The sequence below is a fragment of the Cucumis melo genome, chromosome 12, assembly GCF_025177605.1.
Source record: "Cucumis melo cultivar AY chromosome 12, USDA_Cmelo_AY_1.0, whole genome shotgun sequence".
Taxonomy (NCBI): domain Eukaryota; kingdom Viridiplantae; phylum Streptophyta; class Magnoliopsida; order Cucurbitales; family Cucurbitaceae; genus Cucumis; species Cucumis melo.
This window is the reverse complement of record NC_066868.1, coordinates 27,455,690-27,483,401: the sequence shown is the minus strand read 5'-3', so window position 1 is coordinate 27,483,401 and position 27,712 is coordinate 27,455,690. Positions and strand designations below refer to the sequence as shown.

General features: G+C 36.7%; 1 protein-coding gene across 1 annotated transcript; it reads left to right on the top strand.

The window, feature by feature from the left end:
- Window positions 1-4,338: 4,338 nt before the first annotated feature.
- Window positions 4,339-26,131, top strand: LOC103496328 (transcription initiation factor TFIID subunit 2). The gene is made up of 25 exons (XM_008458184.3): window positions 4,339-4,543; window positions 4,724-5,057; window positions 5,629-5,774; window positions 5,858-5,924; window positions 15,586-15,785; window positions 15,883-16,036; window positions 16,715-16,799; window positions 16,888-16,979; window positions 17,338-17,463; window positions 17,537-17,590; window positions 18,534-18,602; window positions 19,585-19,682; window positions 19,755-20,072; window positions 20,170-20,257; window positions 20,752-20,877; window positions 20,963-21,019; window positions 21,270-21,349; window positions 21,434-21,476; window positions 22,255-22,341; window positions 22,789-22,878; window positions 23,481-23,539; window positions 23,625-23,715; window positions 23,816-23,981; window positions 24,158-24,341; window positions 24,833-26,131. The coding sequence occupies exons 1-25, from the start codon at window positions 4,422-4,424 to the stop codon at window positions 25,980-25,982; spliced, it is 4,086 nt and encodes a 1,361-aa protein (XP_008456406.1). The 5' UTR covers window positions 4,339-4,421; the 3' UTR covers window positions 25,983-26,131.
- Window positions 26,132-27,712: the final 1,581 nt, after the last annotated feature.

Here is a 27,712-nt window from a genome sequence, read left to right as displayed (position 1 = left end):
TTATAATGGAATCCAGCAAGTTTGATAGGAGAAGAAGGTCTTTCCAATTTGGCTTGCACTTCAACTCCAATATTTTGATTGCCTTCAAAGCTTTTATCATTATCATTTTGATTAGGTATGCAATTTTTTTCTTTGTTGGGCAAGATCTTTGTTGATCAACTTCTTCACCTATCTTCTATTTTTGGAACTATTTTATATTTATATTAGTGGCTTCATTAAATATTAAATAATTCAATCTTTTTGTAATTCTGCCAAAATACAAAAGATTGTCCTAATTAATTAGGTGGTGTGTAATTCCAAATCTTTGCTCTTTGGAATATATTTGAAGTGGGTAACATGATATTAATAACATGAAAAATTGCAAATTCACATGTCGTTGGACTTGTCGATTTCATAAATTGTAATTTTATGTAATACATTACTTCTCACAAGATAAAATCTTTATTAAACTTAAATAATTAATACTATTAAATTTTGCATATTTATAAAAAAAAATTAATTTTTCCATATTTTTCGACGCTATTGAATTTTGCATAATTATTTTCATTATAATGTTTGTAATATGTATTAATAGACATTGCCTTAAAATTTTCCTTTTTAATATTTTCTTATACATCAATGTTTTTAATGTTTAGGAACTCTTAGAGCTAAAAGGGAATTTTCATTTAAAAAATAATTAGTTAGACATCAAAATCACAACCCAAACACTTGAGTGCATATATTAAGACCTAAATCTAAACCATCCTTGCAAGACACCCAACATTCTCTATCTATTTGATATTAGTATCCTATTAATAAATAATACTAGGTTTAAACACGAATTGAATAGGAGTACAACTTATTACGTGATTGAAAATTTTCAATTCTATACGTTTTTTTTATCGTTCGATGCAAAAATAATTCATTGATGATTAATTAACCTATACATCTTTTATAGACAAATTAACATTCTCGTACTTTGCCATTTTTCCTTAAAGAAATTATAAATTTATAATTTAATGTTGAAAATGACTCAAACCCATATGACGCATGTTGGTTGGGACGTTATTAGGTTACATTATTTGTTGGACAATAGTTGAAAAGTCATATGCATGGCTTAATTAATTAGGTCAGCTATCTGCTAATTAAATCTCTCTCTACCTTGTCACTGTCTTCATTAATTTGTTAACAAATTAATCCTTCTAAAGCACTTATTGCGGCTGTGCCTCATGCAATTTAAGGAAATTTTTAAATCAAACACAACTTGGTAGGTTGAGTTTGGGATATTATTGCAATTGATTTGGCTCTTTCTCCCACCTAAAAGACATTGCCCTTCACTTATGCTGCCTAATTGAGATTACTTAGAACTAGTTGTCTTTTGAGCCTTCCAAAAATTTTGGAACTTTTAAACTAAATGTGTTAGGTTAAAATTCTTATACACCACGTGTCGTAAATAATCTCTGGAATTTTGACTTTATTTGTGAGTGTTTAACTAAATTATATTTTGTGTACTAAACTAGTGCGAGGAAATCTCTTACAAGTCAACTTGGAAGACAAAAGAAAAAACAGTCCAACGGACAATTTCACAAGAAGCATGCGACGACGAAGAACGTGTGTGGGTTTCTTGTGCTCCCCAGTAAGATGTATTCTAAATTGTGGCAAATTAAAAGTTTGTGTGGATTTATAATTTAATATATAGAGAGATAAAATGATTACTATGGAAGTTAAGGAATTACAAATGTTTCTATAGCTTGACAAAAATTACAGTTGACGATGATTTAACAGTGATTAAAATCGTGATTGTTCTATTCGGTTATTTTGAGTTTTACATTTATTTTATTTAAGTTGTTAGTCAAAACTTTTCAATTTTTTGTTTAAATTATTTTTTTAGCTTTCGAAACTTATATTAAATTTTTACGACAATATCAAATAAAAATAAAAAATCAAAACTAAATAGTTATTATATTTAGAAATTAATGCATACATTCAATCTATATATGTATGATTGAATGAGAGAAGATTATTGCACATACCGAAGAAATAGTCGATAACATGCACGAGCTGTTATTTTCCAACAAAGTCAAACAAAATTGCCATCTAAAATAAAACACAAATGGGGACAAGGAAAAAAAAGGGCATGAAATGCATCTAATGGAAGATGTTGACTTTTTTATAGTGGAAAAAAGTCTAGTTTTCATTATCAAGCATGTTCTAAAGCGATTTCAAAATTTATTTTTTTTGTACGATTTTATTCCATTTATTTTGTTTGTCGCACTAAAAACTTATTTTCAAATGTACTTTCTAATGTTTGATAGTCTTTGCGTATGTGTTAGTGTATATATATATATATATATATATATATATGTATATTACCATGATATTGAAAATATACTATAGTTTTTATTCAAAACGTGTTCGAATTTAACGATGAATAACATGTAGTAATTGAATTATCATTGATTGTTTGTTTATTTCTTGTTAGCCCACCCATGGCCCCATGACAAGTCGTCCACCTTTGTGTTTTGTATCCTTGGAAATGACTAAATCAGGTACAAATGTTTGATAAATTTCACTACAAATTTTCTAACTCTAGAGAGTGAAAATGACCTACAAATTGAACTTGAGCATAATTAATGTAATACTTTGTTTAATTTTCTTCTTTGATGAAACTCCAAGAGCTCCACTGGTTGACCCAAAATTCGAGGTCTTGACTTTTCTCATTTGGACCACATAAATCCCTTATGAACTGTGTGCATCTCAAACACATGCATATAATTACATATTTGTATAGTTAAGACTATTGTTTCTTGCTTTCATATCTAACTAGTGAGGATAGACTGAAAAAAGTGAGCATATATAACTCATATGACATCTAATATGTCGATTATTAATCGCTTAATGACATATAGACTGTATGTTAGCAATCATGAGGTCTTTGATTAAAACCTCCTTAACTTCTTATTAAAAAAAGCTTATGTTACTCTCACATAAACAATAAATAATCAGTCAGTGTTTTATATCGTCTCTTATACAATTAGAGACACTTACAAATGTGAATGTTTTCTTAAGCTAGCTTATGTATTGTGATGTAGATTGGTAAAAATTAAAAGTAAATAGGAATGTATGATAAACTAGCATCTTTCTTATTACATTAACGAAAATGAGGTAGAAATTATTTGAACTACTAATCTCAATAGAGGTAGTAAATGTTAATTATTATCAGTGAACGATACTCATTTTTGCTTTCGAATTACTATATGTTTTTAACTTTTTTTATCTTCTATATTCAAATAACGAAGTACGAAGATTATATTATTGGTTCCATGGAGTTAAACACATAGGTCGAAGTAAGTAAGAATTAAACCTCTAATCTCGGTGATATTACGAACTTTATATCAAAGATAGGTTAATTCCTTGGCAAATTAACAAATCTTTTTTACCTTTAAGGTCTAAATTTAACTCTCCAACTACCGCAGACGCCAGTCTAATTACTTCAAAATTATGCGGTACTCAACAAAAAGTAAAATTTTAAATAATTATACGCTACATGCAAGTTTGGATGATTTGGGCCAATAGGATTCCACTCGGCCCATACTTAAAACGGGCTCACTGTTGTAGCTTCGCCATATTGGGCTGGGAAAATATTTTGTTTCTACAGTTGGTTGGCAACTACATACACCGTCCTTTGAAGGGAAAAATAAAACACATGGAAGAAAGTTAGATTTATACTTATCTATCTCTCGTAGGGTTTTTATAAAGTTTTTTATTTTAGATCCGTCGAGGTTGTGCGTTATGCACATAATATTAAAGGTTACAAAGTGTTAATATCCAAACTAATAAGAGTGAAAGGTATATTCCTCCATGTCGCCTCTCAATCTCTTGAACTCATGTTCTTGTATGAAATTTGTATTTTACTTTGAACAATTTTCAAGAAATAAAAAAAAATGTGAAAAGAGGCATTTTTATTCTCATAATTGTGAAGTACAATATATATAGATTGCCATTGTAGATGTTTAATCATGGAAAACAATGTTCTAAAAGTAACAAAATGACTATACTATGTTAAGGTGGCAACTTGTATCGACTTGGCTAAAAATATGGCATTATATATGTATATATGCTCACGTTGTGATTTATCGTTACATTCGACTTTATATAACTGATTTTTCCGATCAAAATTGATTTTAATTAAAAGAAATTCCCGTTGTCTGTGTAGCTTCCAAACTACGATGATCGTTGGATTAGATCAGTGGGAGAAGTGCACGGTTATGATTACAAGGCTAGGGCAACTAAAATAGGATACACCGCTGGCAAGCAAAACCCGTCCCATATAAAACAGCTGGTAGAAGTCGACCATATAAATCTCTTGTGTCCGTCTTCGGATTTGGATCGCGTTTCTTCGCTCCAACCTTCTAGTGCCCCGCTCAGGCTATGTGCTTGCTATGGCCAAGCCTCGCAAGCCCAAAAACACCGACGACGCCAAGCCACCTGATAACTCCGGAGCTGTAGTTCGTCACCAGAAGCTCTGTCTTTCCATCGACATTGATAATCGTCGCGTTTATGGGTTCGTCTTACCTCGACCTTCTTTAATTCTGATCTCTAGCTCACTCTACCCATCTCCCCATTTGCTTAATTTCTTGGTGGATTTATGGGTTTGTTTTATTTTTCTTGCCTGTATGCGTATGAGTTTGCTTTGATGAATCTTGGCCACAGATAACTCACGGTTCTTGTTGCTGGATTTTAGGTTCACCGAGTTGGAAATTGCGGTTCCTGATATTGGTATAGTTGGGTTGCACGCGGAGAATCTTGGGATTTTGAGTGTTTCAGTGGATGGTGACCCAACTGAATTTGAGTATTATCCGCGGCCTCAGCATGTGGAAAGTGAGAGGAGTTTTAAAGCAGTTGCGTCGCCGAGCTCTGCTGCAGATGCTGCAGGGTCAATTTATATGTCTTCAATCGAGAAGGAATTGGTTCCTAATTTGTTGATAAACTGCTGCAAGGCTTTCAAGAGTGGAAGCGAGCAGCAAGACCAGCCATTTCTGGAGAATGGAGTGCAACCTGCGGACGAGGACAAGCAGGTTGTAGCTGTTAGCTATTATCACGATGTCAGTCTTTTATATGGGGGAGATATGTACATGGATGCGAAATGTTATACTAGTTATTTATTTGTATTCCATGTATTCTGGCATGTAAATGTTGATGTTATGAAGTATATTATAATTTGTCTCTCTTTGGAAATGGTCTCTGGTACATTTATTTTTCATTCAGTTCCTATCTCTTGCAAGCTTGGTGCAACTGTTTTGAAGCATCTATATGTAATGAGCAGAACCAATCATCCGTTTACTGTGGTAGATTTGGAAATGAAGTAGTTATCTTTGTTTAAGCATCCAATTTTATCACGAGCAGAAAGAAATCAGTATAATTCTTGCTTAGTTCAAACTGCGGAATATTTTTTCACATAAAGCCGCGTGCATATCACTAACCGAGTTAGGCAGTTATACTTAACGTAACTTTACATACTTTTGTGAAAACCAAGGAACCAGGTTCTCTTATTGATATGTAATTGCTTGTGAAGGTGCTGAAGCTCTATCGTAAGTCATGTTTATTATTTCTTTTGTGGCTTCTCATGAAGGACAATTTTTTATGCAGAATGTAAGGCTGGTTCGTATTGATTACTGGGTAGAGAAATCAGAGGTAGGTATTCACTTCTATAATCGTCTGGCTCACACTGACAACCAAATAAGGCGTGCAAGGTGCTGGTTCCCTTGTATGGATGATGGTCTACAACGATGCAAGTAAGGATACCATGATCCGACTGGGTTAGACAATTTTAACTTTTCACAACCCATTTATATTCTATATGCTGTCTTATGTTCAGGTATGACCTCGAGTTTACTGTCTCTCAAAATCTTGTGGCTGTCAGTAATGGAATTTTGTTGTACCAGGTGAGAAATACTCTGAAATGAGATGTTTGTTTATCAGTTCTGTGGTGTAAAGCAATTTTGTTGAGTAATGTGTACCATATGTTATTTTTATTCCTCTTATTTTATTAGATGATAAACAATTTCTTTGTTTGGACAAAATAATCTAAAGAGGTAAATGAGGGCCCTCAAGGGATTAAAAAGATGTCTCCAATTTGCAACAAGAAAATTTAAACTCAAAAATGTTAAAGGGGACGTATTTTTCCACCAAAAAAATGCAAGATTGGTAGATCTAAGATTTCCATGGAGGATCTATCTTTGAATTTGAAAAGCCTAGCATTTCTCTCATCACACAATTTCCTCAAAACGGCATTGACAATATTTTTCCATTGGAGACCCTTGGTACTTTTGACAGGTGTTTGTTCAACATCATTCCCAACCAATCTATAGAGCCGTGCGGAGGTGCTATAGACTAACAAAGGTAGAGAGTAATTCGCCTCGTATATGAGTAGCAAATAGGCAGTGAATGAAAATATGACTTTGACATTCATGATCATTCTGACAGAGGCAGCAACCGATCCTTAGTGTTGAGACAATAGTGGCCAATTTCCCAAATAAGAACTTTTACTCTCTTTGGGCAATGGAATCCCCACAATTTCCTTTAAAAATCAGCATTAAGAGAGGACCCATCAGAGGGGAGGTGTATGAGCAAAGATTTTGTGGAAAAGACACAACTGTTATCTAAATCCATGAAATGTTTTCTGTACTCCAAACTTCTGATGTAGGGGCAGATTTAGACTCTGATATTGCAACAGTCCATTGATGAAACCAAAGTGATGTAGGTTTTCCATCACCAACAATGCACTGTATGTGGCTGTAAAAGAATCCCCGTTGGTTCAAGATGTATTTCCAATGCATCTTTGCTGTTGGTTTTTTAGGACTTTTTTTGGACCATCTAATAAGGCAAGATCTTAAATCTGGCCTAGTGGTACCCTGGGTTTAGTAAAGGACCTAGAGGGAATGTATTCAATCCATGGCCACCTACCTAAAATTTAATTTTAACAAGTTCTATTGCACCCAGATGTTAGGGCCATGCATGTTGTCTCATGAGATTAGTCGAGGTTCACGTAAGCTAACTTGAACACTCATGAATATCCAAAAGAAAAAAGCACCATCTTTTTTCTTGACGTTTATTGTATTGATCTTCAGTAGTTGTCATTCCCTAGATAAAGAACAACAAAGTTGTGGAATTTCAAATTGCTTAAATTAACGAAGTTTGTTAAGGTACAATAATCATTTTCCTTGAGGTTTCTCGTATTGATCTTCATTAGCTGTTCTCTTAATCCCTAGGTAAAGAACTACAAAGTTATAAAATCTCAAATTGCTTCAATCAGCTAAGTTCGTTCTTTGTAATTTTTAGCCTTATTATACCTGATTTTAAATGCTCATTCACTCTTTGCTGAATTTTAATGAAATCAGTAGTCTATTGGTCAGGATATTGATGAAAACTTGGAACGTTTAGTAGTTGACGAGATTCAATGTTGAATGGTGTGTAGTGTAAATGATCTCAAGTGTTGGCCTCTTTATTGATTTTTTTTCATGGAGTTGATTGCAAATTTGGCTTGAAGGAGAGCAACATCTCCTTGAAGGATGATAATAGTGTTCAAGTAGGTTCTATCTGGCCACTTTTTGGAGATAACAAGTAGTACATTACTTCATAGTATTGAAAGCAATTAACAACAACCCGAGACTTACGTGGAAACCCGAGAACCGGGAGAAAAACCACGATACTTTAGTTTTTATTATTTTCTTATGAACAAAAACAATAGGTACAAAGGGAGTATAAATAGAGTACAATAGGAACAAGAAAGGAAAAGATTTAGGAAATATTTAGGAAATAAAATCTTATATTTTATTTTTTCCAAAAGTATATTTTATTCTTTCCAAAAGTACTAATTCTAACACTCCCCCTCAAGTTGGGAGGTAAATATCAATGAGTCCCAACTTGCTAACGCAAAGGTCGAAGTGTGGTCGGAGAAGCCCCTTGGTAAGAACATCAGCAATCTGTTGGCTTGAAGGAATGTACGGAATGCATATGCTTCCACTGTCAAGTCTTTCTTTGATGAAATGCCGATCAATCTCAACATGTTTAGTTCTATCATGTTGCACTGGGTTGTTAGCAATACTAATAGCGGCTTTATTATCACAAAAAAGCTTCAATGGTGTCTCACATTCCTGATGAAGATCTGACAAGACTTTCTGGAGCCAAATTTCCTCACATATTCCCAGACTCATAGCTCTGTATTCAGCCTCAGCACTGCTCCTGGCCACAACACTTTGCTTCTTACTCCTCCAAGTTACAAGATTGCCCCAAACAAAGGTACAATAACCGGATGTAGACTTTCTATCAATAACAGATCCTGCCCAATCTGAGTCAGTATATGCCTCAATGGTCTTTCTATTTGTTTTTCTAAACATCAACCCTTTACCAGGTGTATTTTTCAAGTATCTCAGGATTCTGTTAACAGCTTCCATATGTTTCTCATAGGGAGCCTGCATAAACTGGCTGACAACACTCACAGCAAAGGAAATATCCGGACGAGTATGGGATAAGTAAATTAATTTACCTACAAGGCGCTGATATTGTTCTTTATCAACTGGAACTTGATCATCAGAGTTTCCTAGTTTACAGTTGAATTCAATAGGAGTATCAGCAGGACGACATCCCAACATACCTGTCTCGGTTAGCAAATCAAGGGTGTATTTTCTCTGAGACACGGAAATACCTTCTTTTGATCTAGCCACCTCCATTCCAAGGAAATATTTCAGATTGCCCAAGTCTTTGATTTCAAATTCATCACCCATTCTCTGCTTTAGTTGACTGATTTCTGTTTGATCATCTCCAGTCAAAACAATGTCATCCACATAAACAATTAGAATAGCTATCTTTCCTGTTTTGGAAGCCTTTGTAAATAAAGTATGGTCAGAGTGCCCTTGACTGTACCCTTGGGACTTGACAAAGGTAGTGAATCTGTCAAACCATGCTCTCGGAGACTGTTTCAGACCATATAGAGATTTTTGGAGTTTACACACCTCCTGACCAAATTGGGCTTCAAATCCTGGTGGGGGGCTCATGTAGACTTCCTCCACAAGGTCTCCATTCAAAAAAGCATTCTTAACATCCAGCTGGTATAGAGGCCAATCTTTGTTCACAGCAACAGATAGCAGGACTCTAACAGTATTCAATTTAGCAACTGGAGAAAAAGTTTCCGAATAGTCAATACCATAGGTTTGAGTGAACCCCTTTGCAACTAACCTTGCCTTGTGTCTATCAAGCGTACCATCTGCTTTGTATTTGAGAGAGAATACCCATTTGCATCCTACAGTTTTATGTCCCTTGGGTAGAGCACAGATCTCCCAAGTTCTATTCTTTTCGAGAGCCTTCATCTCTTCCATAACAGCATTCTTCCATTCAGGACACTCTAGAGCAGTGTAGATATTTTTCGGTATTATGGTAGAGTCAAGGTTTGCTGTAAACGCTCTAAACTGTGGAGAGAGATTATCATAGGAAACATAGTTGCAAATGGGATGTTTAGTGCATGATCTGGTACCTTTTCTCAATGCAATTGGAATGTCAAGAGAGGGATCATACTCATCAAGTTTTCTTGTATGACCCTGTTCAGCTTCATCGTTACTGGTTTCTATTCTAACCTCAGTCTCATCATCACAGTTCTTTTCTTCCATATTTTCAAGAACAGCAATATCAGACTTGTCATTCTCACTCATTGTATTATTAGTACAAGGTTTTGTAGGGTTTTCCATACCTTGGTCTCGAGGAGGTTCGAAATTTTGGACTGGAGCCGGCGGTTGACTAGTAGGGGACCCAACTTCCTTTCTGAGATTCCTCCTGTAATATGTTTTCCAGGGAACTTGGTTTGTGGGTAAGATTATGGGATGAGGATCAATGTCAGACACGGTAATAAGAGTAGGTTCAACAAATTCAAAGGTGTTGTTAGACTCTTCACTCACATTCTCCCCCTGAAGATGGTTAACAGGAAAGTAGGGTCGGTTTTCACAGAAAGTAACGTCCATAGTGACAAAATATTTCCTAGACGGCGGGTGAAAACATTTATAACCGTGTTGGTGAAGGGGATACCCAACAAACACACAGGCCTGAGCCCGAGGGGTAAATTTGGTCTGATTAGGGCCGAAATTATGGACATAGGCGGTGCACCCAAACACACGAAGAGGAACCTCAGAAACAAGACGAGTAGAGGGGTAAGACTCCTTAAGACAATCTAAGGGAGTCTGAAGGTGGAGGATACGAGAAGGCATTCTATTGATTAAGTGAGCAGCTGTAAGAATAGCATCTCCCCACAGGTATGATGGAAGGGAAGTGGAAAGCATAAGTGAACGGGCTACTTCCACAAGGTGTCGGTTTTTTCGTTCGGCCACTCCATTTTGTTGAGGAGTGTAGGCACATGAGGTTTGGTGAACAATCCCCTTGGAGGCTAGAAATTCACTAAGGTTATGGTTTTGGAATTCCCGACCATTATCACTTCGAAGAATTGCAATTTTTGTATGAAATTGTGTTTTGATAGTATGATAGAAGTTTTGGAAAATGGATGGAACCTCGGATTTATCTGAGATAAGGTAGACCCAGGTGAGACGGGTATGGTCATCAATGAAAGTTACAAACCACCGCTTTCCCGAGGAGGTGGTGACCTTGGAAGGACCCCAAACGTCACTACGGATGAGGTTAAACGGTTGTGTAGGTTTATATGGTTGTGAGGGAAAAGAGACTCGATGTTGTTTTGCCCGGATACACACATCACAAGATAGAGAAGAGACATCAACTTTAGAAAAAAGGTGGGGAAATAAATGTTGCATATATGTAAAGTTTGGGTGGCCCAGTCGAAAATGCCACAACATACAGTCTTGTTCAGGAGTGCTAAAGTAGGATGACAGTAAACTAACCCTAGACAAACTACTACATGAGGTATCATCATCAAGGATGTAAAGTCCCCTGCTATACCGGGCAGTGCCAATCGTCCTCCCCGAGCTCATGTCCTGAAAATAAACCGATTCAGGTAAGAAGATAGCTTTACAATGCAACTCACGAGTGATCTTGCTTATAGATAACAAATTGTAAGACAGTTTAGGGACATGCAAAACATTCTGGAGAGCAAAACCGTCAAAGGGAACTATTTGTCCTTTGCCAGCGATCGGAGCTAGAGAGCCATCGGCTATTCGGATTTTTTCATTACCGGCACACGGGGCATATGAGATAAAGTGTTCTGAAGAACCTGTCAAGTGATCTGTAGCCCCCGAGTCTAAGATCCAGGGATTCTTCCCATCAACACTAATAAGCCCAAGGGACTGAGGCATACCTGACTGAGCAATGGCACCCAGAGTCGGAGTCTTGGTCTGGCTCACAGTAGGATCAGTTGATTGAGAAGTGCTAGCAGGTGTAGTCTCACTAATGTAGGCACGTCCTGAGTTCTGTTTCTCGTTGGAGGATCGTTTCTTACCTCCTGGGGGACGACCGTGGAGTTTCCAACACTGATCCTTGGTGTGCCATTGTTTCTTGCAGTGCTCACACACAGGAATTGACTTCCCATTATTCTTGTCACTGTCATGATTTGAGGACCGAGCGTTAAAGGCTGCGGAGTCGATGGTAGGGGTAGTCAATACACCCATGGCATTAGTGCGATCCTCTTCCAGGCGGACTTCAAAACAAACTTCCATTAGGGAGGGAAGAGGTCTTTGTCCGAGTATACGACCACAAACATTATCAAATTTGGGATTAAGTCCTGCAAGGAAGTTATAAACACGGTCAGCCTCTTCAAGTTTAGCATATTGTGTACTGTCATTTGGTGTGTCCGAAACTGTCTCTCTGCACAAATCCATCTCTTGCCAGAGGAGAGAGAGCTTGTTAAAATAGGTAGTTACGTCCAGGGTCCCTTGTTTGCAATTATGGACCTGTTTTCGCAGTGTATATAACCGAGAGGCATTCTGTCGTTTCGAGTAAAGGGTCTGAGTTGTATCCCACAAATCTTTTGCTGTGGCTGCATATAGTAAAGGCTTGCCGATCTGTGGTTCCATACTATTAATCAGCATGGACCGAATAAGTGAGTCCTCTCCTTTCCAGAGTCGTTCCAAGGCGTCTCCTGGTGGAGGACGTACAGTCTCTCCAGTTAAGAATCCGAACTGGTATCGACCTTCGAGGAACATCTTTATTGATTGTGACCAAGAAAAATAATTTTGACCATTTAATTTTTCGCCTGAAAAATTCCCTGTAGACGAACCCAAAGAGCCAGTTATATAATTTGACTGTGAATTAGGGAACGAAGTTACCGGGTTCTTGGAATACATCGGCAACTCGGTTGGTTTGGAATGCGTTGAAGATTCGCCCGCTTCAATGTCCGATCTGTTTTGGGGTTGATCAATTCCGTTACCAGAAAACAGCGGTTGCTGTAAAGGGTCAACGTACAGCTGCTGCTTACTGTACTGATTTGACAGATTTACGGTTGAGGGATGCTGTCCGGAGCTCGTAGATGGCGCATGAGGATGCGGATGGCCGGAAGGGTTTGACGGCTGGACATCCGACGGCGCGTAGAAGGGAACGGGATGGGCGGTGACGTGAAACGGCGGCGGCGCGTGGGCCTACGCGCCGGACACAAGCGGCGCGTGAATCAACTTCTGGTCAGACGGCGGCGCGTACGGCTGCGGAACCACTCCCGTTGGGTAGATCGGCGGTTTCTGTAGGTTCTGGAGCAGTTTCTCCATGGCGGCGGCGGCGGTGACGGGTTCAGTTTTGATCTGGGTTTCTCCTAGGTTATTTTCTAAGGTTTCGTTATTGCTTTGCTCTGATACCATATTGAAAGCAATTAACAACAACCCGAGACTTACGTGGAAACCCGAGAACCGGGAGAAAAACCACGATACTTTAGTTTTTATTATTTTCTTATGAACAAAAACAATAGGTACAAAGGGAGTATAAATAGAGTACAATAGGAATAAGAAAGGAAAAGATTTAGGAAATATTTAGGAAATAAAATCTTAGGGCGTGTTTGGGGTGGGGTTTTAGAGGGAAAAGGATTAGGAAATTGGGCCAAACCGTGTTTGGCCCAAGGAATATGATAAATAATCCTAATCCCTAAATAACCCTATCTTATCCTATTTTTACTTTCTTACAACCCTACATTACCCTACCTAAATAACCCAATCTAAATTCTATTATTATTTTTTAAATTACTACAATCATAATCCTTCTCCCAAACACATATTACTATAACACTACTATCATAATCTCTCCCCCAAACACATACTATTATAATACTACCTTTTATATTCTTTCCCCCAAACATATATTATCATAACACTAGGATTATCATAATCCTAGGATTATTATAATCCTTTTGCCCCATAACTCTTTCCCTCCCCCAAACGCACCCTTATATTTTATTTTTTCCAAAAGTATATTTTATTCTTTCCAAAAGTACTAATTCTAACACATAGTATTGAATATTCTCCATAAAATCTTTCCTAAGTGACTAAGAAAAATTGCGTCTCCATTTGAATTACAAATTGAATTTCATGAAGTTGAATGACCTCTTGAAAGAGAAAGTTCACTATCGTAATTACATTAGATACTATTGACGATAAAATGCGGTATCTTGCTAAATTTATCCAAATCATGATTTCAAAATTAACTCCTCTTTTATGATTGCGGGAGATAAGGGTAAAATCAATCGAAATGTCGTTCTAAATGTTATCTGGAATAGGGACTTGTGACTAAAGATACACTCGTTCAAGCTATTCAGTACTTTCGAGTACTTTGGCAATGTCATGAATGAAGTGTTATTTTTGTTAATGAACCAAGCTTTCATTGAGGAAAGTGAAAGGGTTTTGTGAACAAAAGTTCATTCTTTTTGACATTTAGCTAAAAATCTATTTCTAGACAAGGTAACCATCAACCCACTTAAATGAATCTTTTAATGTACTTGTTCTCATGGAAAAATTTCAGGATCGGAGGCCTTTTCTTTTTTGGCTCCCTTTTATTGTGGGATTGTATTTTTTGGACGTTTATGTATTCTTCATTTTTTCTCCATGAAAGTTGTTCATTCATTATTAAAAAAAAAAGATTACAATAAAGTTGCTCAATATTGCCAAATCACTAGTGGTCTAGTTTTTATTCAAAAGTTTTTGTCAGGACTAATTTACGTTTGAGAATATTGAAATGATTGTAGAGAATTAAACTTATTTTAATTTAAGCTCACTCCATCCGTTTCAATGCTCTTATCTTGAATGTGCTTCTGAGGGTGAGGGGTCAATATAATATGTTTTTATGGCAGAGTAGGGTTTTTTTGTGTATGTGTTTGAGTTAAATACCTCCTAGATTGGCCTCTTTATTGAGTACAACTGTGCCTCGATCCCGGTTGGTGCCTATTTGCGGGGATAGCTCAATTGGGAGAGCATCAGATTTTAATCTGAAGGTCGCGTGTTCAATCCACGCTCACCGCACTTATCTCTGGGATCAAAGCTATCCTTTCTCCATGTTTTGAACCAATGGTTGGGCAAAAGGTCTCACCTGGAACAATATTCTGTTTGGACGTAGTTAATTTTATGATTTTTTTAATAAAGAAAATGGCCTTATTATCATTATCTTATATGTTCTGCTTCAAAACATATCTCCTTCCCATATTGTACTAGAATATTATTAGCTAATGATATTATTTGTCCTATCTGGGTCAAGGCAAAACCATGTTATACTACATTATTTAATAAATGAAAAAACGTTAAGTTAATACTAAACTATAAAAACCATCGTAAACTAGTCTAGTCCTAAAAAGGAGACATTGTCTCAACCTCTAACCAAGAGGTCATGAGTTCAATCCATGGCGACCACCTACTTAGGAATTAATTTCCTACGAGTTTTCTTGACAATCAAATGTTCTAGGGCGCAGACAGGTTTTCTTGTGAAATTAGTTGAGATGCACATAAGCTGGTCTGGACACTCGTAGATATAAAAAAAATAATATTGAACTATGAATTTGAATTTGTATTAATTATATCCACTCTTACAGGGAGGATTTCGTTTTTGTACATGTTCATCTAACAACCACAAAAGAATTGAAACTATGTACTGTGCTTTCAAATGCTTTGGACTACACAACTTGTGTATGTTGAAATATCATTTTGATTCGGATGATTATCTCAAATATCTCATCCAAAATCACCATCTTCCGTACTCTGTTTCTTTATCGTGTAAAGGTGGTATCACTGAATAAATCAATGTAGCTGACATTAAGATGCGCTGCACACACACGTGGATTTGTAATGTTAGCCTTGTACAACCATGGGGGGTCTGGTTTTTATCGTCTTCCTCTTGATTGCATTTTGTTTTTCTTAAGAGATACATCAGTACGGAGATCCCCTCAAATAGAAATCTTGGAATTCAAAGCTTGGTAAGGGGCAGCATATTACATCTTGCTGCAAGGTGCCTCTAATCTGACTTGCGTATACGCTTTCTTGTCTTGGGGAATCTTGTTTCTTGTTTGCATTTCATAAGCAGGGGGCAGTTGATGTTTTAATGTATATATATCAAGTTTCTCTCTACATATCAAATCAGCTTCAAGCATTTTGGATATTTTGACTTTCCATGTATCACCATTCCTTTCAGGTCTTGAGCAAAGACAATCCTCCCCGCAAAACTTATGTGTATAGGGTAGACATCCCTGTCAATGCACGTTGGATATCACTTGCCGTTGGACCATTTGAAATCCTTGCTGATCACCAAAATGTACTGATATCACACATGTGCTCGCCTGTTAATTCTTTAAAGCTCAAGCATACGGTGGATTTTTTTCATGGTGCATTCAGGTTTGTTTTTCAACTTTTTGAATGCTGCTGTAATGATTACAAAAGATAAGTTTTATGTGTGTAAATAATGTCTCTCTTTGGAATTTACTTTGCGCAGCTGCTATAAGGATTACCTCTCGGTGGACTTCCCATTTGGGTCATATAAACAAATCTTCATAGAGCCGGAGATTGCAGTATCATCAGCATGTTTGGGAGTTTCCATGTGTATATTTAGTTCTCATCTTTTGTTTGATGAGAAAATCATTGATCAGGTTTGTTTATTTATAGGGCTTGTATAGCATTGGCTTAACAATTCATTTGTTTTGGAGTTTATATCTGTTGGAATTGTTATTGGAGTTTATATCTGTTGTAGGTGGACATTCAGTTTCGTGTGTGTGTGTAATATGTTCGAACCATGACACTTTTCTTGTGTATCAATGATGGAAATGCATCAATACGAGTCCCACACAAGCAATACTCTAGCGCTTGCAAATATCCACAAACCTGGTGGTTATTAGGGCCAAGTAAAGGGTGAATTTCTTGGTCAGCCAAATATTGGAGGGTTTGAGGACTATCCTATGATATTAGTCGAACTATGTACAAGTTGGTCCAAAAACAATCTCTTGATATAGAAAAGGAAAAAAGATGCGAAACACCAATTTCTCTCTCTCTCCCTCCCCCTCTTTCGTTTTTTTGGGTCCGGGTCTGTCCAAGTAACTGCCAACTTTTGTTGGTAAGGTGTCTGGCTCCGCAATGCACACATTAATAATTTGTTTTTTTGTCTTTTTAACAACAACAACCACAACAATGATGATAATAACTATAACAATAACATGTGTTGTGTGTAGGTAAGAAACCAAGAGAAATTACATAAATGACTTGAATGCTAAAATCTCGGTTGGTTTGCTTCTTTAATACTTGTGAGTTTTGATTAACATTCTTTCTCACAGACCATTGATACGAGGATTAAACTTGCTTATGCTCTGGCAAGACAGTGGTTTGGCATTTATATTACACCTGAAGCCCCAAATGATGGTAAATGGTTATCACATGTTCTCATTACATTTACTGTTTCATTTCTTTCGTCTTTTTTTGATTAGGCATGTTTGATTTTTATTGCTAGAGTGGTTGTTGGATGGTCTTGCTGGTTTTTTGACTGATTTATTTATTAAGAAGAACTTGGGAAATAATGAGGCACGCTACCAGAGATACAAGGTTTGCTCCACCATGCTCTTGGTTGCTTGCAGTTATTCTGCATGAGATTTCTTCATCTTTCCTTTCCTTCTTTTCTTCTTGAGGGCTTGGAGTTACTTTTCTCTCTGTTGGTTATCCAAAGTAGTTTTTCTATTTCTGGTGTCACCAAGCATAAAATGAGGGATAATTGCAATTTGTACCTCTGTACCTTGCCCATTTAGCGATTAGAATCATGTATAGATCTGATATTAATTTATTAATCCTACCAGTGGTGCCGTTTGTCATTAGTCCTCTGGTTAAATCCACCATACTAGTTTCTTGTTAAAAATATTTCACATTTTCAAATATCAATTTACAGTGAGAAAACTCTGTTATGCAGGCAAATTGTGCTGTTTGTAGAGCAGATGATAGTGGTTTGACCACCTTGAGTTCCTCCGCTGCTTGTAAAGATTTGCATGGGACCCAATGTATTGGTATATATGGAAAAATAAGATCATGGAAGTCTGTAAGTTCACTTTCCTTATTTAGGTCTTTACTTCTCATTCAGCCTTCTAATGTTTTTTTTTTCCTTCAACAAGGTGGCAATCCTTCAAATGTTGGAAAAGCAGATGGGGCCTGAATCTTTCCGCAAGGTAATGTTTTGGGTTCATGAAAATTATGAAGATATCAAGTACAAGGATGTAAGGATGATTATAGATTGTGCCATTGGTTTGCATTTTAACTTCTTTCGGTTGGATAAGATAGAAGTGTTTTCTTCTCTATTTATTTCCTTAACATTTGTGGATTTGGTCGAACACATTACTCCTTAAAACACATTACGTAGTGCCTCAGTATGATTTCCATTAGGCAACTGGGTAATATTCTAGTTTAATTCCCTTTGACCCCGCTTGTAATAAAATTCTATAAATAGGAGTCTTCTCCTCTTTTATGAAACAATTATAATCATCCTAACAAAAGATTCACAATTTTGTTTTTTGGAGGATTAATCCTTGAGCTACTTAGACTACATCACAATATCAAACGACCAAAATATCTTCTCCACTGGGGACTCAGAGCCTTGGGCTGAAAGCCATCCCCTAGCTCTCACCAATCCATGTTCCCATTGGTACACTTTGATAGTTTCTTCCCACATTCTGACCATTTAACTTTGTCCAGCCATAGTGAACTCTCTTCTTGCTTCTTGTTGAGCTGTAGTTCATTCTGACATTACATATACTGTGTGGCTCGATTTTGCCAATTAATTTTCCTTGTATGTTTGAGAACACACTGTGCTACAAAGACCTACTATTTATAGAAGATAAGTTTCTTTCTTGATCCTTGTATTGATTTCTTCGTCCTCCTTTTGAGATTATGGTTTGAAAGTAGTTCTAGAATTTTTCATGGCCAAGAAACTTACATGGGCATATTTTTTGACATTTGGTCACCCTTTTTGCTATGCAAGCTCGTATTTACACCATTTGGGCATTTTTTTTAACCGGTGTTTGGGGATATATCATCTCTCCAGACTTCCCTCCTTTTTATTTCTTCTCTTGGTAATGATTTTCATGTTGATTTATGTTTATTCTACTGTGCCAGATTCTACAAAATATTGTTTCTCATGCTAAAGATACTGGTTCTGCGTCACAATTACTCAGCACGAAAGAGGTACTAATTTTCTTGTATGATGATACTTTACGAGGGCCTTTTGTTTTGGAACATCCATTTACTAAGATTGTTTTAGAATACTGAATGGTCTAGGTTGCATTAGGCTTGTGTTTTCGAACTCTACAATTTTACCTCTAAGTTTGCAATGGTAGCATTCTTTCACCTTGTTAAGTTCTTCATTTACAAACAGAAAACTGGCGATACATATTTTTATATTTTTATTATTAAAATTAAAAGAAATATTTGTTTCATTTTATTTCCTCCTTTCTCCCTCGTCTCCATCCATTCTCCCTTTCGATGCCGGCTGCTGCCTCTTGTTGCTGCCAAGCTAACCCAGAGCTCAAATTCGACTGGTTGCATGTTGAAGATCATCTGAACAATTCAAACAAGAACAAGTAGACCCCCACCAATCGATTGACCCACAAGCACTAAATTTGGCGAGTCCACTTTCATAGACTCACTGGCTCAGCCAGGATACCCACGATCTACAAACTTGTGACAAACTTTTCTATCACGAACCCAATGTGAAACGATTACAAACCTTCAGTGGAAACTGCCGACGCAACAAAACTACAAATATTCTCTTCTCCAACATTCTCCAAGGTCTCTTTGACTGTTTCCATTGAGCATTCTCTGACATTTGAACTGAAACAAACCAATTTAAAACTTCATTTCAGTGTGTGTTTAAAGAACAAAAATTTTCCCTCCAAATGGGAGAAAAATAGGAAAAAAAGGAGGGGGAACAAGAAGCAGAAGAGGATGAAGAAGAAAAAAGGTCCCTGACGATGTCCACTGATGGTTGACAATGGTTTGTGGCAGCCATGAGAAAAAGGAGAAAGATGGAAGAACAAAACAAGCAAAAAATAGATCTAAAATTATATTATTATTAATTTTACGTAATTTAATTAGAAGTTTTGGTTCATGGACAAGGTGAACGAGAATGACGTCTAATGTCAAACTTCTCTATAATTTTGCGATGCAGTTTCGTCAATTAGCCAATAAGATTGGAAACCTAGAGCGACCATTTCTTAAAGAGTTCTTTCCTCGATGGGTTGAATCTTGTGGTTGTCCACTGCTGAGGTATACAATATACCATCTTTTATGCTCTTATGTCTGTTTATTTTGCTTACCTTGGTTTGTATGTAATACCAGGATGGGGTTTTCCTACAACAAGCGGAAAAATATGGTTGAAATGGCGGTTTCACGGGAATGCACAGCTACACCAGCCACAAGTGTAGAAAATCGGGACAGTGATGCTGGATGGCCTGGCATGATGAGTATCAGGATTTATGAACTTGATGGTGTCTTTGATCATCCAGTTCTTCCAATGACTGGAGAGTCTTGGCAACTACTAGAAATACAATGCCACTCCAAACTTGCTGCTAGGCGCCTCCAGAAAACTAAAAAAGGGTCAAAACCTGATGGTTCTGACGACAATGCTGATATACCTGCACTCGACATTCGCTCTAGGTTTATAATTCCCTCATCATTTGATTTATTTGATTTTATCAGTGATTAGGCAATCTGCTTATCATTTGCTTGAATGCACTATATTGTCTCATTTCAGTGTGGAATCTCCTTTGTTATGGTTGAGAGCAGACCCTGAGATGGAATACCTTGCTGAAATTCATTTTCATCAGCCTGTTCAGATGTGGGTAAGACCGAATTTTGTTATCCATAATATTTTCATTGGTAGGCTACATGTTTGCCTGTATTTCATTTCTGGTCTTTCAATTTTGTTTTGTGGCATTTTAGGGGGACAATCACTAGGATTTCATTATCATTCAGATGTTGTCTATTCATGTTGTTTGGTGGGAACTATTATTGGTCATTTTCATTTCTCTTCTCAGCTTTAACCGGTTATAAACCTAAAATAGGAGAAGCTAAAACTAATGTTTGAAAAGTGGGCTCTGATACAGAGATTTATCAGGATTTATAAAACTAATGTTTGAAACATATTATTATTCTAATAAAAGAATCAAGAGCTTACTTCTTGGAGGATTACTCCTTGAGGCTACTTAAGCTACGATCAATTTGGTTTCAGAGTGACTACCTAGACCGCCGATGTAAGACTTGAAATGATGGTTTAACAATTGTATATAAGCATTTTTGTGTGAAATATTTACTCTAGTTTGTCTTTTACTATCAGATCAATCAATTAGAGAAGGACAAGGATGTCATTGCCCAAGCACAAGCAATTGCGACATTAGAGATGTTGCCTCAACCGTCTTTTTCTATTGTTAATGCTCTTAACAATTTCCTAAGAGACCCCAAGGTTACACATCTTTTTGAGACACGGTTCTTTTTTATTATGTGTTAAACTTACAATGGATTGTGAGTAGCTGAACTTTCCTATGAAGGCCTTCTGGAGAGTAAGAATTGAAGCAGCATTGGCAATGGCCAAAACAGCCTCAGAGGTATTATTGCAGTTATTTTATTTCAGACTTGAACACCTAACTAAAACCTTCATTTCTTTATCCAAATTGATCTTACAGCAAATTTTCTACTTATTTATTGGCCATGAAATGTTGGAAGGTTAAATGGTGGTTCCTCATTTTTCCAACCAAGTGGAACATAGACATTCAGGAGCTATAAATTTGTCACTTAACCTGTGTAAAGTAACGCAGGTTACTCATTCTTTTGGTTAAATTTGACTTTCCTCTGCAGGATACTGATTGGGCTGGTTTGCTTAATTTGATTAAATTTTTTAAAAGTCAGAGGTTTGATGCTGATACTGGACTCCCCAAGTAAGATCCATAAGAGTTCTCTTTCAGTGAGTTTAATCTTGGATCACCTATTATGACTCTTGCTTGTTCTGATATTCTTACCAGGCCAAATGAATTTCGTGATTTTCCTGAATATTTTGTTCTTGAGGTAATGCAATGAGGTAGGATTTGTAATGTGTTGTGGAATTGCCTATTTGGTTTCCACAGTTCAGAGTATGGTTCTTATATAAACCATATGAATCCATAAAATTGTTACAATTTGCTGCATACCCTTTCTGGATATCTGATGTGGGCGTCAGTTATTCAGATAATTCTCATGCAAAACAACCTGATACTATGCTGATACATAATTCCAATCAAATCAGATACTCTCAAGTCCATATAATCTTGAAAGCTTTGCGGAATCTCCAGATTGTTTAAAAGATGACTTCATTGTGTAATTTCTACAGTCTGTCTCTGCAGTCCTTTTCTATATAGAGTTTGCCTTAAACAATGCATAATAAGTAGTGGTTTATTCTTATTTTATGAGCATTTTCAGAGTATGCATCCGATGATCTAAGAGGACTTTTTTGTCAGTTTGTGGTGTGGTCATTGATGATTTCAGAATATATTTGATACTGTTTGTGCTCTTACTTAATGACATTACAAGGCAGTTCCTGGTACATCCCCATAGTTAGTAGCATGACTATTGTTTGGGTTAAATGTGACGTGTGAAGTAACAAAGTGCATCACTGTATTGAATGAATCCTTCTTCAATCTCGTACAGATATTGGAAATCAAGAGTTGTTGGGTTGATTTTACTTTATTTGAGTGAAAATTTCTATATACTTTTATTTCATACTATTTTTGGTTGACACTCAAAACTAAGGTGCTGTATTTCTCCTTATGTTCGCATGTGTGATTCTTTTTTGGGGGGGTTCTTATAGGCCATTCCTCATGCTGTTGCTATGGTCAGGGGCACCGACCAAAAAAGCCCTAGAGAAGCCGTTGAGTTTGTTTTGCAACTTTTGAAGGTAGTGTTCTTTCTGCTTGTTTCATAAGTGGGACAATATGCTATACCAAAAAAATCTTGATTTTCACCTTGCTTGATGTGGCTCTAAGGAATATGAACATACGTGTTGTAATATGACGATACATCCCAATTCTATTACATCTATACAACATTTCAAAACTATGCTACATCATAAAAATGCCCCCTAGTACTTCAAAAATCACTAGGGGAATATAAACTTAAAATTTTGGGTAACTTTTAGATTTTTCTCAGGGAATGTCAAAAGGAGAATCGTTATCTTATGACAACCACAGTTTTTTTTGTTTTTTGTTTTTAAAACCACTTCTGCTTGTTTTTTTAAAACTTTTTAACTTAATTTTCTTCTGATATTATGCTTCTTTTCTGCTACTTTGTTACTTGAAAATCTTGTTTGTGATCCATTTTTTTGAATACCTTTGTATTTCGGTAGTACAATGACAACAATGGGAATCCTTACTCTGATGTTTTCTGGTTGGCTGCACTAGTCCAGTCAGTTGGTGAGCTTGAATTTGGACAACAGGTTGGAATGTTCTCCTCTGCTTTTATCATTTGGTAGTTTCTTGATGTGATAAGTTGCAAAGTTTAATTTTTGATATCTTAGTTGATGTTTATATGACTGCACCCCATACAAAACTTTTTAAAATTTTACCTATTTCAAGTCTAATGGATGGTTGGCATCATGTAAAAGTTCTATTTGACCGCACTTTCTGTTTTCGGTTTTAAAAATTGAAGTTTGTTTCCTAAACCCTCGTCTTCTTCATCCTCTCATGAAGATTAGCTCTACAATTTCTCAATTTAAGAGGAAATTTCTCGTCTTCTGAAACCACCAGAACATTCTTGCCAATATACGGACACCACCATTTCAAGAAAATCTACTTGCTCTAAAATATAAATGGCTACACTCCCTAAACCCATTCATCATAGACTTGTTCTGCAATCCCTATTCCTTTATAGTAATGGGATTTACTGTACATCTGTGTGGTCTTTCACGAGTGTTTCCATTGAGCTCTTAGGCCTTATATTTGTTAGACAAGTATATTGCCGCTGCTTTTATTGGCAATGTTTTTTTCTCTAAGACCCCTGTTCTGATTTCTTTTCTTTTTCTTCCCTGATAAATTGCAGAGCATTCTCTTTTTAGCATCGCTTCTTAAAAGGATTGATAGACTTCTGCAGTTTGACAGGTTGGCTAATCCACTGGTATTTGACTAAATGGATTATGTTTATGAAGAAACTAGATCTTATTCTTTTTTAAATGATACCTGACAGGCTGATGCCTAGCTATAATGGGATATTGACTATTAGCTGCATCAGAACCTTGACCCAGATTGCACTGAAACTATCTGGACTTCTCTCTCTTGTAAGTTTTTTCTTGTCTTCATATTATTAGTCAAGAGGTGCACTTCAATTAATATTTTATTCCTCGAGAATGACTATATTGCATTTTAAACTTCCTACAGGATCGTATCATCGAACTGATAAGACCTTTTCGAGATTTTAATTCCATATGGCAAGTTCGAATTGAGGCAACCCGATCACTTCTCGATCTTGAGTACCACTGCAACGGAATTGATGCAACATTGTTATTGTTTATTAAATATCTAGAAGAAGAGAATTCCTTGCGAGGTTTGTTTCTGCCATTTACCTTTCTGTTTTTCCCCTCATATTACTCTTCAAGTTATCCTTGGTCGTCTGTGCTTTTGGCCTCTTCTTTTGTTTAATCTTTCGTTCCTTGTATGACTATTCTTTATTTGTTCCTTGGGTTTTCTCTGAGCTTAAGGAAAGAAGTTCTCATATTGCAGGGCAAGCGAAGCTGGCGGTCCATGTTATGCGTTTATGTCAGATAATGAGAAGATCTGGTTCAAATGATGTAGTCAATAATGACACCCTTGTTGCTTTGCTCCTCCTATTGGAAGGCAATATGGCGTTTAACAATGTCTGTCTTCGTCACTACTTGTTCTGTATTTTACAAGTCCTTGCAGGGAGGTAGGTACCCCTTTTCCTGGTAATGCTAGGTTGAATTAAGTAGATATGGGAATACATAATTGTTGTCTTATAGTTCAATGCATGCTTTGCTATTTTCTGCTTGATCATTGTATTCTTTTGTTTTCTATTTTTTAAACCCCCCGACCATGCCTCTGGCAAATAGAAGACAAATGGACTTGACGTGTTAAGTAGTAATGCTTATAATTGTTGATAGGTCTAATAGGTTTAAGTTGTGCTTCTTCAATACTACCATATATCCAAGCTTGCCTCACAGTGGATCTTTGGGGATAAGTGTTCACCGGCTTCCCCAATATTCTTCATGAGAGGGCACATTACTGTTCTCTGTTGTTGACATTTTTGTTACATTCCTCTACTGTATTTGTACGGTCATGCTAATGTTTGTTGTTCATTAGTCTGACCTTAATGTTCCTGTGACGGTATGGATTTTATTATCTATTCTTGTATAAACTCTCTTTTTACTTCATTTTCAGGCCCCCAACACTTTATGGAGTTCCAAGAGAATATAAAACATTGCATATGGGAGACACGGGAACTTGCAGTGAACAGAAAAGGATGTTAACTTCTCTCATTCCTGAATTCAATCCGCCAGAGCAATCATCAGTCTCTGCAGTTGCGCCTATGCCATGTATTCCAGCAAGTCTTTCATCAGAGCCGCTTCATGCTCCCACTCCGAGGCCTGACAGCTTGGCAGTTCCCGAGCTTTCCAAGGAAGGAGGAGAAATTGCAGAGGTTCCTAAGCAAGCTATGGCAATAGTAGAAGCTCCGAGAGAAGCAGCCTCTGTTTCCAGTAGTCATGAGAGGAAGTTGCCAGTCGTTAAGATCAAAGTCAGATCATCTGCTGCTACAAGTAGAGCAGATGCCGATAATCTAACCACTGAAAGATCGCATGCTGTGCCTCGTGAAACAGATGTTGGTCCTAGTAGTTCTGTTTCTGTTGATGCACCCCCAAGAAATATTGCTGAGGCTACAAGTATCAGCAACCGTATTCTGGAGGAGGTAAACTCCTGTCATGATCACGGGTCTCATATGACAGCCAGCATTGGCAGTGCAAAACTTGCAAGTTATGGTGATGAACTTGGGAAGGAATTCCAGTGCACTGCTGATTCCAGCAGTCGAGCTTTTGGACATTTTCAGCCAGAAGATCCTTCATCATCGAGCATCATACAAGATAACAATATTGATGCTGATGCACAGAAGTATGCAAGTCTTCAGACGCTTTCTTTACCACAGAATGATCATGGCTTAGCCTCTTCGCACTCTCGCCATGGGAAAAAGGAAAAGAAGAAAGATAAAGAAAAGAAACGTAAGCGAGAAAGTCATAAAGAACATCGCAATGATCCTGAATACATCGAGCGCAAGCGACTAAAGAAAGAGAAGAAACAAAAAGAAAAAGAGATGGCAAAGCTATTGAATGAAGAGGTGAAGCCACAGCCACTTGCAATGCCTCGTATAAAAGAACCACCAACGAAGTCAACTCCCATGCAATTGGAAACAAATGAACCTAGTGGATCAAGATTAATCATAGGAGTTCAAAGTAAGCCGGAGGCATCAGAAGGTACGACTTCTGCTGCCCCCAAACTTAGAATTAAATTTAAAAACCGAACGTTGAACAATTCATAATGGTTGTATTCAGCTCTTCTTATGTCAGTTGAAATCCCTACAAATTGTTGGCTTTCATCCTCGGTCCTCTTCGAGGCTAGGTATATAATCTGAGCTCCACGACATAACACAATGAAATTCAATCAATTCAAAGCCCCTTCTTTGTCACAGTTCTTCATTGTGAGTTACGCTTGACGTTCTTTACCCTCCATCTCAAAGTCGTACAGAAATGATCATTCCTTTTGTTAGTATCTGCTTACCTAAATGATGAACCTAATCTAATCTTGTTAAGAGAAGGATGAAATGGAACCTAGATTTGCTTGGTTCCTCTGAAGGAAAGACGAACCTGTAAGAGGGGAGAGTTTTATGCAGATCCAAAGCAAAGGACTTGTAATTTGAGTGAATCTGGGCTTGAATGCGGCCATTAGCATCTAAATTTTTGAAGTAAATGCAGGGCGGAAAGAGCAAAGAGCTTGGGGTGTAGAGATCCCATGTCGAATATCCAAAACTGAATCAATCAGTGACGTTCTCATTTCTCAATAATTACCCATGTCAAATATGTATGGTGGCTGCGAACAACCTTAGATTCCGCTTAAATGAATGATAATGGAATACTAAAATCAGGCTGGAGAGGTGTTTCAAGTACACGGTTTAGCATATTAGGCCACTTTTGGCTATTAATTCCTTTCGTATGCTACCAAGTCTGTTCTTTTAGTCTTGGATTCACGAACTCTTTAGACCAAATAAGAAAGGGAGTTCACAACTTTTAGTCCAAGCTAAAAGATTCTCAAAGTTATTTTTCTGTATACGAAAAGATAAATTATCCTGCTTTCTAAAACAACTAACTCTAGTATTCCACACCATTAAATTAACTAATGAGCAAAATGAGATGTGATATTCTCAAGCCTGCATAAAGCTATAATCACAAGCCTCAATTATTCATCCTTTTTATGGAAGAGGAAATTTCCTCTCCCCTTCCTTTGTCCTCTTTTTTTTCTACATTTATTTAATGGGAAAATTGCTGAAAGTAAAAGTATAGAGGTAGTTGTAAATCATAATTATATCGTCAAAGTTTAATTGTAAAAGCTAAACTCTCACAATTTTACTGACTTTTACAAAAGTTAAATTTGGTTCCTCAAATTTATACATATATAGAAGTAAAATTATATAAGATCACTTGGGTGTTTTATTTAAGTTCAATCGTTCATTTTTATAATTAAAAGTCCGTGAGTGTAATTATAACTATCATATTTTAATGGTGATTTTTCAATTTGTTCATATATATATGTATATAGATTATATAGACTAGAACATTCTTCTCACTGGACAAAAAATCAAAACAAGATTCAAAAAGTAAAGTGACAGTAGAAGTGAAGGAATAAACATTAGTTTCATGCGCAAAAAAGAACAAAAATAGCAAAGAAGGTGCTAAAACAACAGCAACAAGAAAAAAAACAGTGATGATTTAGTCAAAACAAAAGGACAAAAGAGACGTGTTAGGTTTACAGAAATCTTTTAGTAGACTGTTGAGTTTTACAATAAATATTGATGGTTAGGCTACTATACTCTCTCTGTGACTATCTCACACATCACAAAAACAAAAATAAATTGGTAAAATAAATAAAATCATAAATTAATACAAAATCAGTTTTATAGATTTTGTTGTTTGTTCCCATTGGCCGCTGCATTGAAGCAGCAGCAGCCAACCTAATTCTCTTATCCCATTACTTTTCTGCCATAAAACGTACGTG

Coding starts and splice junctions, on each gene's coding strand:
- LOC103496328 (XM_008458184.3), top strand. CDS start 4,422: ATGGCCAAGCCTCGCAAGCCCAAAAACACCGACGACGCCAAGCCACCT. Junction 23,540..23,624: donor AGACTTCTGCAGTTTGACAG/GTTGGCTAATCC, acceptor GATACCTGACAG/GCTGATGCCTAGCTATAATG. Junction 23,982..24,157: donor AGAAGAGAATTCCTTGCGAG/GTTTGTTTCTGC, acceptor CTCATATTGCAG/GGCAAGCGAAGCTGGCGGTC.